General features: G+C 44.2%; 1 protein-coding gene across 1 annotated transcript; it reads left to right on the top strand.

Moving 5' to 3' along the window:
- The first annotated feature begins 12,045 nt into the window (after nucleotides 1-12,045).
- Nucleotides 12,046-12,693, top strand: LOC124658205. The gene has a single exon (XM_047196609.1). It carries the CDS (start codon nucleotides 12,143-12,145, stop codon nucleotides 12,572-12,574), a length of 432 nt encoding a protein of 143 aa, XP_047052565.1. The 5' UTR covers nucleotides 12,046-12,142; the 3' UTR covers nucleotides 12,575-12,693.
- Nucleotides 12,694-13,223: the final 530 nt, after the last annotated feature.

Genomic DNA, 13,223 nt, shown 5'->3' with positions numbered 1-13,223 from the left:
TAGAGCCGGCGAAACCCTTTGTGGCGGAGTTGGGTACTCCATCCCTTCTTGAGCTAGCATCGCCTTCGTCATGGTTGATCTCCATGTTCTCCTTGTTCTTCTTCTTCTTCTTGGTCCTCCTATTCCTCTTTCTCTTTGGCTTGGTAGCCACTCCTTCTTCATTGCCTGAGCCCTCATTGGCTCCATCTTTGGCTTCAATGACTCCTTCAAAGTACTTGGCTTGGATTTGGAGTCTATCAATTTTGGCCTTCAATCGATTGACTTCATCTTCATGCTCCAGGTGAGGGTGAGTGATATCAAACACTTGGACCTCCTTTGCCTTGTTCACCCGGAAATGTTCCATCAAAGCTTCTTCTTGGAGAGAGTTCATCTTCATGAGTAGACGCTTGTCACTCTCCATCTTGGCAATATCACTTTCATGATTGCAACACGCGCGGTCCTTTCTCAAGGGAAAGTACTCCTTCAAAGCTTCCTCTTGCATGTAATTGACCTCCATGAGCTTGGCTTCGCTCCTCTTCAAAGAAGCTATTAATTCCTCATGATCACAACAAGTGACCTTCTCTTTGCTCATGCGGAGGCACTCCACCAAGGACTCTTCTTTCATGCTACTCAAACTCAATAGCTTGGCCTTGGTACTCTCAAGAGTGGCAATTTCTTCTTCATGATTGCAACATGAGGTCTTCTCCTTGCACAAGCGATAATACTCATCCAAGGCTTCTTCTTGAAGAGCATTGACCTCCAAGAGTAGAGCATTGTGCTTCTTCAAAGAAGCGACTTGATCAACAAACTCATCATGACAAGAGTTGGGGCCTTCCTCATCTTTCTCCTTGTTGGCTTCCTCGAGAGAAAGCATCTTCTTCTTGAGCTCAACCACCAAACCAAGAGCATGATCTCAGTCCTTGGTGAGTTGGGAGATGATGGCATTGTTGGAGTCTTCGAGGGTGATGACACTAGCTTCAAGAGACATGCGCAAATTTTGTTCCTCCTCAAGTGCTTGATTGAGATAGGCAATCTCATTTGCCGCCTCCCTTTCAAGCCTCTCCTTCTCCTCTATAAGGTCTTGAGCCGCACCAAGTTGGGCCAAGAGAGCCCCAACGTGAGTCTTAGTATCCCCTTGCATGTTAGTGAGAAAAGAATCCAAACCCACAATCTCACGCTTAATGGTGAGACTAGTGGCATCATCAATATATAAAGAACTAGATGGAGATGTGAGTTTGGAAGGGGATTCTACCTCCGAAGATACCTTTGCCATGAGGAAATGGGCGTTGTTGGTGACGAGGTTCTCATTAGGAGAGTCGAAGAGGGAGATAGAGGGAGTGGTAATGGCGATGGCGGCCACTCCCTCTCCTTCCTTGTTGGAGCTCTTGTCCTCATGCTCCTCATGCTCCTCATCCTCATCGGAGGAGTACTCTTCACGAATGATAAAGGCTCTTGGCTTCTTGGTGAAGGAGACCTTGTCATCATCGGGCTTGGGGGAGAACTTGGAGAATCCTTTGGAGAGTGACTTGAACTTTTCCTTGCGGACAAGTCTTCCACCATTATCTTCCCTTCTCTCATAGATACAATCCGCAACAAAATGACTTTTGTCGCCGTAATTGTATCATGTTCTTCCCCTTTGTCCCTCCTTTGGACTCTTGGAGAAGTTTCTTGAAGAATCACGTAGTCTTTTGATCTTGTGTTTCGGGACTTGTTTCCCTCCCAAAATCTCTTGGCGGCGAGAGCCATGTGCTCATGATAGTTGGTCTTGAGATCATCCGGACCCCCACTCAATAGGATCCTCATCGCTTTCACTAGCTTCATGCACCTTCATCTTCAATGCGAGATTGGGCTTGCGGATGTTGTGGGCGCGAGTAACAAGATCCTTCACATTCTTCTTGCAGATGTCCAAAGCGATGACTTCGCTAAGGACTTCATCGGATGTCATAGCACGGAAGGAGGCGTTTTGGCGGATGGCCGTCAACTTCACTTCCTCATAAGGGAGGAGAGCGTTGTAGAACTTTCGCTTGATCAAATGGTCATCCACAAACGTTGCTCCAAGATCTTGCATTTGTACGGCAAGAGCGATGAGGCGCCGATACATTTCTTTGGGGGTCTGTCCTTCATTCATGACGAAGTTGACGGCCATGTTGTTCACTCATCGAAACGAGAGCTTTGGATGCTCTCATTTCCAAGGAAGAGCTTGTCGAGTTTATCCCATGCTTCCTTGGCGGTCTTGAGCGAGCGGATATGAGCGCGGTCCTTGGGCGTGATGGCCATGTGGATCATGTTGATGGCGGTGGCGTTGAGTTGGTCATCCACCACTTCTCTTCTTGTCAAGCTCTTTGGGTCTCGTGGTGAATAGCCCTCCTCAATGATGCGCCAAAGCTCGGTAGAAGCGCTGCGCACATGAGAACGCATTAAGAATTGCCAATTTTCGAAGCTATTTGATTCAAGTAACGTTGGTGAACCATGCGACAAGATATGTGGCATAGGTATTGGAACGTTTATGGTGTAATCACTTGGTGGTGGCACCGTGTGATTATCCCCTAGACGTTCTGCAACCGGTGTCTGCTGGCGTGTAGTTGACGTGGGAGTTAGAAATCTTAGTGGTGTAGCTTTTCTTCAGTTCCCCGGCAACGGCGCCAGAAATTTGCTTGATGCGTGTAGTTGACACGTTCGTTGGGAACCCCAAGAGGAAGGTGTGATGCGCACAGCGGCAAGTTTCCCTCGATAAGAAACCAAGGTTTAATCGAACCAAGTAGGAGTCAAGAAGCACGTTGAAGGTTGATGGCGGCGGGATGTAGTGCGGCGCAACACCAGAGATTCCGGCGCCAACGTGAAACCTGCACAACACAACCAAAGTACTTTGCCCCAACGAAACAGTGAGGTTGTCAATCTCACCGGCTTCGTTGTAACAAAGGATTAACCGTATTGTGTGGAAGATGATTGTTTGAAGAGAAAACAAGTAAAACAAGTATTGCAGCAGATTTGTATTTCAGTATTAAAAGAATGGACCGGGGTCCACAGTCTCACTAGAGGTGTCTCTCCCATAAGATAAAAGCATGTTGGGTGAACAAATTACAGTCGGGCAATTGACAAATAGAGAGGGCATAACAATGCACATACATGACATGATAAGTATAGTGAGATTTAATTGGGCATTACGACAAAGTACATAGACCGCCATCCAACTGCATCTATGCCTAAAAAGTCCACCTTCAGGTTATCATCCGAACCCCTCCGATATTAAGTTGCTAACAACGGACAATTGCATTAAGTATGGTGCGTAATGTAATCAACAACTACATCCTCGGACATAGCGCCAATGTTTTATCCCTAGTGGCAACAAGCACAACACAACCTTAGAACTTTCTCATCACTGTCCCGGTGTCAATGCGGGCATGAACCCACTATCGAGCATAAATACTCCCTCTTGGAGTTAAAAGCAAAAACTTGGCCAGAGCCTCTACTAGTAACGGAGAGCATGCAAGATCATAAACAACACATATGTAATAACTTGATAATTAACATGACATGGTATTCTCTATCCATCGGATCCCGACAAACACAACATAGAGTATTACGGATAGATGATCTTGATCATGTTAGGCGGCTCACAAGATCCAACAATGAAGCACAATGAGGAGAAGACAACCATCTAGCTACTGCTATGGACCCATAGTCCAGGGGTGAACTACTCACTCATCACTCCGGAGGCGACCATGGCGGTGTAGAGTCCTCCGGGAGATGAATCCCCTCTCCGGCAGGGTGCCGGAGGAGATCTCCCGAATCCCCCGAGATGGGATCGGCGGCGGCGGCGTCTCAGTAAGGTTTTCCGTCTCGTGGTTTTTCGCATCAGGGGTTTCGCGACGGAGGCTTTAAGCGAGGCGGAAGGGCGAGTCGGGGCCTCGACGAGGGGCCCACACCACGGGCGGCGCGGGCCCTCCTTGGCCGCGCCGCCATGTGGTGTCGCCACCTCGTGGCCCCACTTCGTATGTTCTTCGGTCTTCTGGAAGCTCCGTGGAAAAATAGGCCCCCGGGTCTTCGTTTCGTCCAATTCCGAGAATATTTCGTTACTAGGATTTCTGAAACCAAAAACAGCAGAAAACAGGAACTGGCACTTCGGCATCTTGTTAATAGGTTAGTTCCAGAAAATGCACGAATATGACATAAAGTGTGCATAAAACATGTAGGTATCATCAATAATATGGCATAGAACATAAGAAATTATCGATACGTCGGAGACGTATCAAGCATCCCCAAGCTTAGTTCTCGCTCGTCCCGAGCGGGTAAAACGATAACAAAGATAATTTCCGAAGTGATATGCCATCATAACCTTGATCATACTATTTGTAAACATATGTAGTGGATGCAGCGATCAAAACAATGGTAATGACATGAGTAAACAAGTGAATCATAAAGCAAAGACTTTTCATGAATAGTACTTCAAGACAAGTATTAATAAGTCTTGCATAAGAGTTAACTCATAAAGCAATAAATCAAAGTAAAGGTATTGAAGCAACACAAAGGAAGATTAAGTTTCAGCGGTTGCTTTCAAATTGTAACATGTATATCTCATGGATAATTGTCAACATAGAGTAATATAACAAGTACAATATGCAAGTATGTAGGAATCAATGCACGGTTCACACAAGTGTTTGCTTCTTGAGGTGGAGAGAGATAGGTGAACTGACTCAACATAAAAATAAAAAGAATGGTCCTTCAAAGAGGAAAGCATCGATTGCTATATTTGTGCTAGAGCTTTTATTTTGAAAACATGAAACAATTTTGTCAACGGTAGTAATAAAGCATATGAGTTATGTACATTATATCTTACAAGTTGCAAGTCTCATGCATAGTATACTAATAGTGCCCGCACCTTGTCCTAATTAACTTGGACTACCGGATCTTTGCAATGCACATGTTTTGACCAAGTGTCACAATGGGGTACCTCCATGCCGCCTGTACAAAGGTCTAAGGAGAAAGCTCGCATTTTGGATTTCTCGCTTTTGATTATTCTCAACTTAGACATCCATACCGGGACAACATGGACAACAGATAATGGACTCCTCTTTAATGCATAAGCATGTGGCAACAATTATTATTCTCATATGAGATTGAGGATATATGTCGAAAACTGAAACTTCCACCATGAATCATGGCTTTAGTTAGCGGCCCAAAGTTCTTCTCTAACAATATGCATGCTCCAACCATAAAGGTGGAAGATCTCTCTTACTTCAGACAAGACGGACATGCATAGCAACTCACATGATATTCAACAAAGAATAGTTGATAGCGTCCTCAGAAGCATGGTTATCGCACAACAAGCAACTTAATAAGAGATAAAGTGCATAAGTACATATTCAATACCACAATAGTTTTTAAGCTATTTGTCCCATGAGCTATATATTGCAAAGGTGAATGATGGAATTTTAAAGGTAGCACTCAAGCAATTTACTTTGGAATGGCGGATAAATACCATGTAGTAGGTAGGTATGGTGGACACAATTGGCATAGTGGTTGGCTCAAGTATTTTGGATGCATGAGAAGTATTCCCTCTCGATACAAGGTTTAGGCTAGCAAGGTTATTTGAAACAAACACAAGGATGAACGGTACAGCAAAACTCACATAAAAGACATATTGTAAACATTATAAGACTCCATACCGTCTTCCTTGTTGTTCAAAACTCAATACTAGATGTTATCTAGACTCTAGAGAAACCAAATATGCAAACCAAATTAGCAAGCTCTAAGTATTTCTTCATTAATGGGTGCAAAGTATATGATGCAAGAGCTTAAACATGAGCACAACAATTGCCAAGTATCAAATTATCCAAGACATTTTAGAGTTACTACATGTAGCATTTTCCAATTCCAACCATATAACAATTTAACGAAGATGAAACTTTGCCATGAATACTATGAGTAGAGCCTAAGGACATATTTGTCCATATGCTACAGCGGAGCGTGTCTCTCTCCCATAAAGTGAATGCTAGGATCCATTTTATTCAAACAAAACAAAAACAAACCGACGCTCCAAGCAAAGTGCATAAGATGTGACGGAATAAAAATATAGTTTCGGGGGAGGAACCCGATAATGTTGTCGATGAAGAAGGGGATGCCTTGGGCATCCCCAAGCTTAGACGCTCGAGTCTTCTTAGAATATGCAGGGGTGAACCACCGGGGCATCCCCAAGCTTAGAGCTTTCACTCTCCTTGATCATATTGCATCATACTCCTCTCTTGATCCTTGAAAACTTCCTCCACACCAAACTCGAAACAACTCATTAGAGGGTTAGTGCATAATAAAAATTCACATGTTCAGAGGTGAAACAATCATTCTTAACACTTCTGGACATTGCATAAAGCTACTTGGACATTAATGGATCAAAGAAATTCATCCAACATAGCAAAAGAGGCAATGCGAAATAAAAGACAGAATCTGTCAAAACAGAACAGTCCGTAAAGATGGATTTTATTAGGCCACCAGACTTGCTCAAACGAAAATGCTCAAATTGAATGAAAGTTGCGTACATATCTGTGGATCATGCTCGTAAATTGGCTTAATTTTCAGAGCTACCTACAGGGAGATAGACCCGGATTCGTGACGAGCAAAGAAATCTGGAACTGCGCAGTAATCCAAATCTAGTACTTACTTTACTATCAAAGACTTTACTTGGCACAACAAAACATAAAACTAAGATAAGGAGAGGTTGCTACAGTAGTAAACAACTTCCAAGACACAAATATAAAACAAAAATACTGGAGTAAAAACATGGGTTGTCTCCCATAAGCGCTTTTCTTTAACGCCTTTCAGCTAGGCGCAGAAAGTGTATATCAAGTAACATCGAGAGATGAAGCATCAACATCATAATTTGTTCTAATAATAGAATCATACGGTACCTTCATTCTCTTTCTAGGGAAGTGTTCCATACCTTTCTTGAGAGGAAATTGATATTTAATATTACCTTCCTTCATATCAATAGTAGCACCAACGGTTCGAAGAAAAGGTCTTCCCAATATAATGGGGCAAGATGCATTGCATTCAATATCCAAGACAACAAAATCAACGGGGACAAGGTTATTGTTAACCATAATATGAACATTGTCAACTCTCCCCAAAGGTTTCTTTTTAGCATTATCAGCCGAGATTAACATCCAAATAACAATTTTTCAATGGTGGCAAGTCAAGCATATCATAGACTTTTTTAGGCATAACAGAAATACTTGCACCAAGATCACATAAAGCATTACAATCAAAATCTTTGACTCTCATTTTAATGATGGGCTCCCAACCATCCTCTAGCTTTCTAGGAATAGAAGTTTCAAGTTTTAGTTTCTCTTCTCTAGCTTTTATGAGAGCATTTGTAATATGTTTTGTGAAAGCCAAGTTTATAGCGCTAGCATTAGAACTTTTAGCAAGTTTTTGCAAGAACTTTATAACTTCAGAGATGTGGCAATCATCAAAATCTAAATCATTACAATCTTAAGCTTGGGATTATCATCCCAAGGTTGGAAAAAATTTCAGCAGTTTTATCACGAGCGGTTTCAGTGAGTTTTAGCAGTTTCAGGTAATTTTGCGCGCTTTGCACTAGGAGTAGAAGCATTGCCAACACCAATTACTTTATCATTGATAGTAGGAGGTGCAGCAACATGTGAAGAATTAGCATTGCTAGTGGTGGTAATAGTCCAAACTTTAGCTACATTTTTCTTTTTAGCTAGTTTTTCATTTTCTTCTCTATCCCACCTAGCACGCAGTTCAGCCATTAATCTTATATTCTCATTAATTCTAACTTGGATGGCATTTGCTGTAGTAAAATTTTATTTTCAATATCCCTATTATGCATAACTTTCGATTTCAAAAGATCAACATCAGAGGCAAGACTATCAACTCTAGAAACAAGAATATAAATTTTATTGAGCTTTTCCTCAACAGATTTGTTAAAGGCAGTTTGTGTACTAATAAATTCTTTAAGCATAGCTTCAAGTCTAGGGGGTGTATTCCTATTATTGTTGTAAGAATTCCCATAAGAATTAGCATAACCGTTACCATTATTATAAGGATATGGCCTATAGTTATTACTAGAATTGTTCCGATAAGCATTGTTGTTGAAATTATTATTTTTAATGAAGTTTACATCAACATGTTCTTCTTGGGCAACCAATGAAGCTAATGGAACATTATTAGGATCAACATTAGTCCTATCATTCGCAAGCATAGACATAATAGCATCAACCTTATCATTCAAGGAAGAGGATTCTTCAACATAATTTACCTTCTTACCTTGTGGAGCTCTTTCCGTGTGCCATTCAGAGTAATTAACCATCATATTATCAAGGAGCTTTGTTGCTTCACCAAGAGTTATGGACATAAAGGTACCTCCAGCAGACTGAATCCAATAAATTCCGCGAAGAAAAATTTAGTCCTGCATAGAAGGTTTGGATGATCATCCAAGTAGTCAGTCCATGGGTTGGGCAATTTTTAACAAGAGATTTCATTCTTTCCCAAGCTTGAGCAACATGTTCATTATCCAATTGTTTAAAATTCATTATGCTGCTCCTCAAAGATATAATTTTAGCGGGGGGATAATATCTACCAATAAAAGCATCCTTGCATTTAGTCCGAGGAATCAATACTATTCTTAGGCGAGAGATAGCAACCAATCTTTAGCTCTTCCTCTTAATGAGAAAGGAAACAATTTTAATTTTATAATGTCACCATCTACATCTTTATATTTTTGCATTTCACATAGTTCAACAAAATTATTGAGATGGGCAGCAGCATCATCAGAACTAACACCAGAAAATTGCTCTCTCATAACAAGATTAAGTAAAGCAGGTTTAATTTCAAAGAATTCCGCTGTAGTAGCAGGTGGAGCAATAGGTGTGCATAAGAAATCATTATTATTTGTGCTAGTGAAGTCACACAACTTAGTATTTTCAGGGTTGGCCATTTTAGCAATAGTAAATAAAGCAAACTAGATAAAGTAAATACAAGTAAACTAATTTTTTTGTGTTTTTGATATGGCAAACAAGACAGTAAATAAAGTAAAGCTAGCAACTAATTTTTTTGTGTTTTGATATGATGCAGCAAACAAAGTAGTAAATAAAATAAAGCAAGACAAAAACAAAGTAAAGAGATTGGGAAGTGGAGACTCCCCTTGCAGCGTGTCTTGATCTCCCCGGCAACGGCGCCAGAAATTTATTGCTGGCGTGTAGTTGACGTGGGAGTTAGAAATCTTTGTGGTGTAGCTTTTCTTCAGTTCCCCGGCAACGGCGCCAGAAATTTGCTTGATGCGTGTAGTTGACACGTCCGTTGGGAACCCCAAGAGGAAGGTGTGATGCGCACAGCGGCAAGTTTCCCTCAGTAATTTTTGGCATTGTTTATTCCAACCAATAACTGTATGCTAAAAAGTAAAATAAAATAGCAATCTGCAGGCATAAAAAAGTACAGAATAAACTCATAATGCACCTCTGACTCTTGAATCCAACTATCTACAATCTGTCTGGATGAATTTGCCCTCGCAAGTGTCTCGTATGGCCTGGTATCCTAGCGGTCTATAGAAGTAAAATGACAGCTATACAGAACTCTTTTGCATCAGCCTGTAAGTAAACAAAATGATTGGGAGTGATCTGATAACATACCGAGCAAATCAACTAAACAAGGAGGGATCAGAGATGGAGAGACATACACGGTCTAGAGGAAAAGAAGATGAATTGCAGCTCTGCACTCAGCATCACCAAACCAGTTGATCAATTCCAATTGTAAAACAATAGCAGCAGGCTTATTGGCATCTGTAACCGTGCCTAGTTAAACATGAACATTTTTTTACCCTGTAGAAGACCCATCAGAATTAGCTTGACATTCAGTTCTGATATAAAAAACAGTCACCATATTTCTAATAAGATAAGCCACTGAGATTCCAAATAACCAAAAACAAATCATTTATGTAGAGTTGATAGACATGCCAAACACAGGTTGAGAGAACTGACAACTAAAACAGATCTACACTTTTAATATAGTTCCGCAATAAGGTAAGTAATCAAACTTTTGTGAAATGAACTTAATGACATATTAGGATTCAGGAAACATACTCGCAGAGATGACATCGAGTCAATTTAGCAAAATAAATTCATAACTTGGCAAGTTATGGGTTACATTACCTGGTAGCTAGCCATCCTAGACAGTGTGAAGAGCGTTTCAGCTCTGAATACATCTTCCAGGTAGCCTAGTAGCATCTCCTTTCCAACTCACGAACTCTACGGATAACAGTCAACGTATAATTAAGCTTCGAGTCTAATTGCTGCTATAATAACTTGAGCTTCTGATGTTGGTGAGGTAACTAAACCAGCCAGAATTTGAAGGGTGGTCCATGAGAAGTCCTCTGACAGCTTACAAAAGCAACCAGACGCAAACAATGCAGCTTTGACCTGCCAACTTCAAAATTAATTCTAGCATATTACCTAGGATAGGGAAGAAATCATGAATCCAGCAGATATTTGCATCACTCTCCTGCCAGCAACATGTGTATTGATGTTGCTCTCGTCCAATCGTCCTGGTACTCATCTTCATCTGCTGTTCTCCTCCATTCCTTCTTCCATTGGTTCCTGCAGAAATTAGAGAAACAAAAGGGTGAGAGATGAAGCGAGAAAGAGGAGGATCTGCCAAAGAACGAAAGGATGCACGACATCACATACCTAGGCCTGTAGCAAAAGGGTGCCACAAGCTCCAGCTTCTTCATGGATTCTTGGGAAGCAGGTCACCACCTCCCGGCCATCCTCTCCATCTGCCGTGTGTCGTTGAAGACCAGGAGGAGAGAGAGAGCAGGAGATCCGGATCTTGGTTCGCCGCCCGCTGCCACGCAGCCTCCTCCCACCCGACCTCGGCCAGGCGCGCCTCCTCCTTTGCGTCCGCCGGCGGTGGCCGCACCCGTGCGTGCCTCCGCGAGCTCGCCGGCCGCGGCCTGCTCTCCCGCGCCCACCGGCGGCACCGCGCCGCGCCTTCTCCAACCGCCCGTCGCCCTCAACCTCCCCGCGACCAGCTGCTCCTCTCTCGAACGCCGCCGCGCTCCGGCTCGTCCGCGCCTCGCGTGCCTCTGGCCGGCTCCACCGTTGCTGACTCCACCGCTGGAAGCGGGATAAAGAAGAGGAGGAGGAGGGCGTCAATCCCGTCGCGCCGCCGCCTGTGGAGAAGGGTATGAGACGCGGGAGGGAGACGAGTGGGGGAGCACACGGGCCCGATCTAGGGTTTTCACCCACCACCATGCGTACAGGAAAACGAGGGGAGGAAGGCGACATCAGCGAACGGCCACCCCCGCTGCCTCTGCTCGTCGGCCCCGCGGACGCAAGGGCCCATCTGTCATGGACATATTCAGATAAGCACGAAGTACAATAAAAATAACCGTATCCGACGGCTGTGGTGAAAAGTGGGACTTGAGATTTACTGTTGCAACCTGATTGGACGACCCAGATTCGTTTGCCCCCTTCAGACCCCCTGGTTGAGAGGGTAGTCTTGCAACCTTTATAGGAGAAATAAGGTTGTAGCTTAGCTTTTTTTCAATTACCCCCTTCCCGTTGAGCTCCCAAATCGTTCAGCTCCTAAAATTGTTATGGTAAGTTTGGAAGATATGGATTTCTCAAATTTTATGTTGATCTCAAATCGTTCAGCTAGGACTCTTGCATAAAAAGTACTTTTGCGCTAATTTCCGTGCCAAAAAACAATAGGCACTAAGTAGATTTCTGCTGCAAGGTTTCTCCGACGGTGTTACTAGTGAGATCGAGAGAGGACTAAACTCTGCAATTGCGGTATGAGAAGATTTCTCGCGAGAGCGCCGACTCAACCTACCCCGTACGAATCGATGCGCCAAATCGACACCAGACACATGTCTTGACACGACCATATTTCTCGAGCTTGACGTGGCGGTACCAGTCCAGCCCGTCCTCTAGACGTCGCCTTCCGCTTCCGCCATCTTCCCCACTTTTCTAGAGCCATCTTGAGTTATCCACCATTCCACCGCCCACCGAAACCCCGCGTCCTACATAAGCCTCGCCGCCGTCGCGTCTCTGCTTATCTATCCCATCGCGCCCATACAGTCCTATCCAGAGCTACTAGCCGAGAGCGAAGCTCCGACTCATCCAGCCGAACAGTCGATCCAGTCCAAAAGATGGCGCACATGCGCGTGGTTCACCGGGACGAGGAGGGCCACATGGTGAAGGAGAAGGTGCCGATCCCGGAGACGCGGCACCCGGACACGGCGAGGCACTTCGAGCGCAAGTTCGAGGAGAAGGGCCTGCACCGCTTCGAGCGCCACCCGGCCAACGGGCCCCGCGGCATCGGCGCGCCGCCGCCCAAGTCGGGCCGCGGCGGGAAGTTCACCTGGGAGGGCCCCGACGGGATCGTCGACAGCGAGCTCGATCCTCTGCCGGCGGCCATCGACCGCAACGACCCCAACTACGAGGAGGAGGGGGAGGGGGAGATGGAGGATGTGGCCAAGGACGCGCTGGTCGGGGAGGTGGAGGTGGCCAAGGTGGCCGAGGCCAGGGACGGTGTCGCCAGGGTCGACGTCGCGCCGCCGCTCCTGCAGGACCTGCAGTAGGAGGAGCTGGCTCAGCGCCGTGTGAGCGTTCCTAGTGTGCGTTGTTGTGTGGACTTGTCAGTGCTGAATTACCATGTAGCTATCAATAATCAAGCGTGGAACAAGCTCTAATTTACTTCTGTCTTGCCTCTGAGTTCGGAAATGTTCGGTTTATTTTGGCTTAACTAGGAAACATATCCGTACGTTGCAACGAAAAAATTACAGTAATCAAAACTGTCGCGACTCAAGTTTGGCGCCAAAATTGATCAACATCGTGAAAGCGTCAAATTCAATTCTCCATATGTCAACTTTGAAAACTCCTTAAACAATAGTGTGCACTATTATCTAATTGACTCCTTAGTTGTCACCTGCTAAATTCATCAATATGTATTTAATGATTTTTCTGTACCTATAAAAATGACGTCACAATGAGTATATTTTAAACAACCCATATTTTGTGTATTTAAACAACCCAAATACGATGATTTCTAGTCGACCCGTACCTTATATGTCTACCTTAGAGCATCTATGCCGCCGGATTGAGCGTTTGGAGGACGTCGCTCTACTTAGAGCATCTCCAGCGTCTCCTAGACGCTGCCGGAGCGTTTGGGGATGTCGCTCCCCAGCCGTGTCCGCCAAACCCCAGCCGTGTCCGCCAAACGTCGCCATA

Source organism: Lolium rigidum, chromosome 5 (genome assembly GCF_022539505.1).
Source record: "Lolium rigidum isolate FL_2022 chromosome 5, APGP_CSIRO_Lrig_0.1, whole genome shotgun sequence".
In the NCBI taxonomy this organism is placed as follows: Eukaryota; Viridiplantae; Streptophyta; class Magnoliopsida; order Poales; family Poaceae; genus Lolium; species Lolium rigidum.
The sequence above is the reverse complement of the archived record's forward strand: the minus strand, read 5'-3'. Positions and strand labels throughout refer to the sequence as shown.

What these genes read in the sequence shown, in the direction of transcription:
- LOC124658205 (XM_047196609.1), top strand. Translation starts at nt 12,143, where the DNA reads ATGGCGCACATGCGCGTGGTTCACCGGGACGAGGAGGGCCACATGGTG.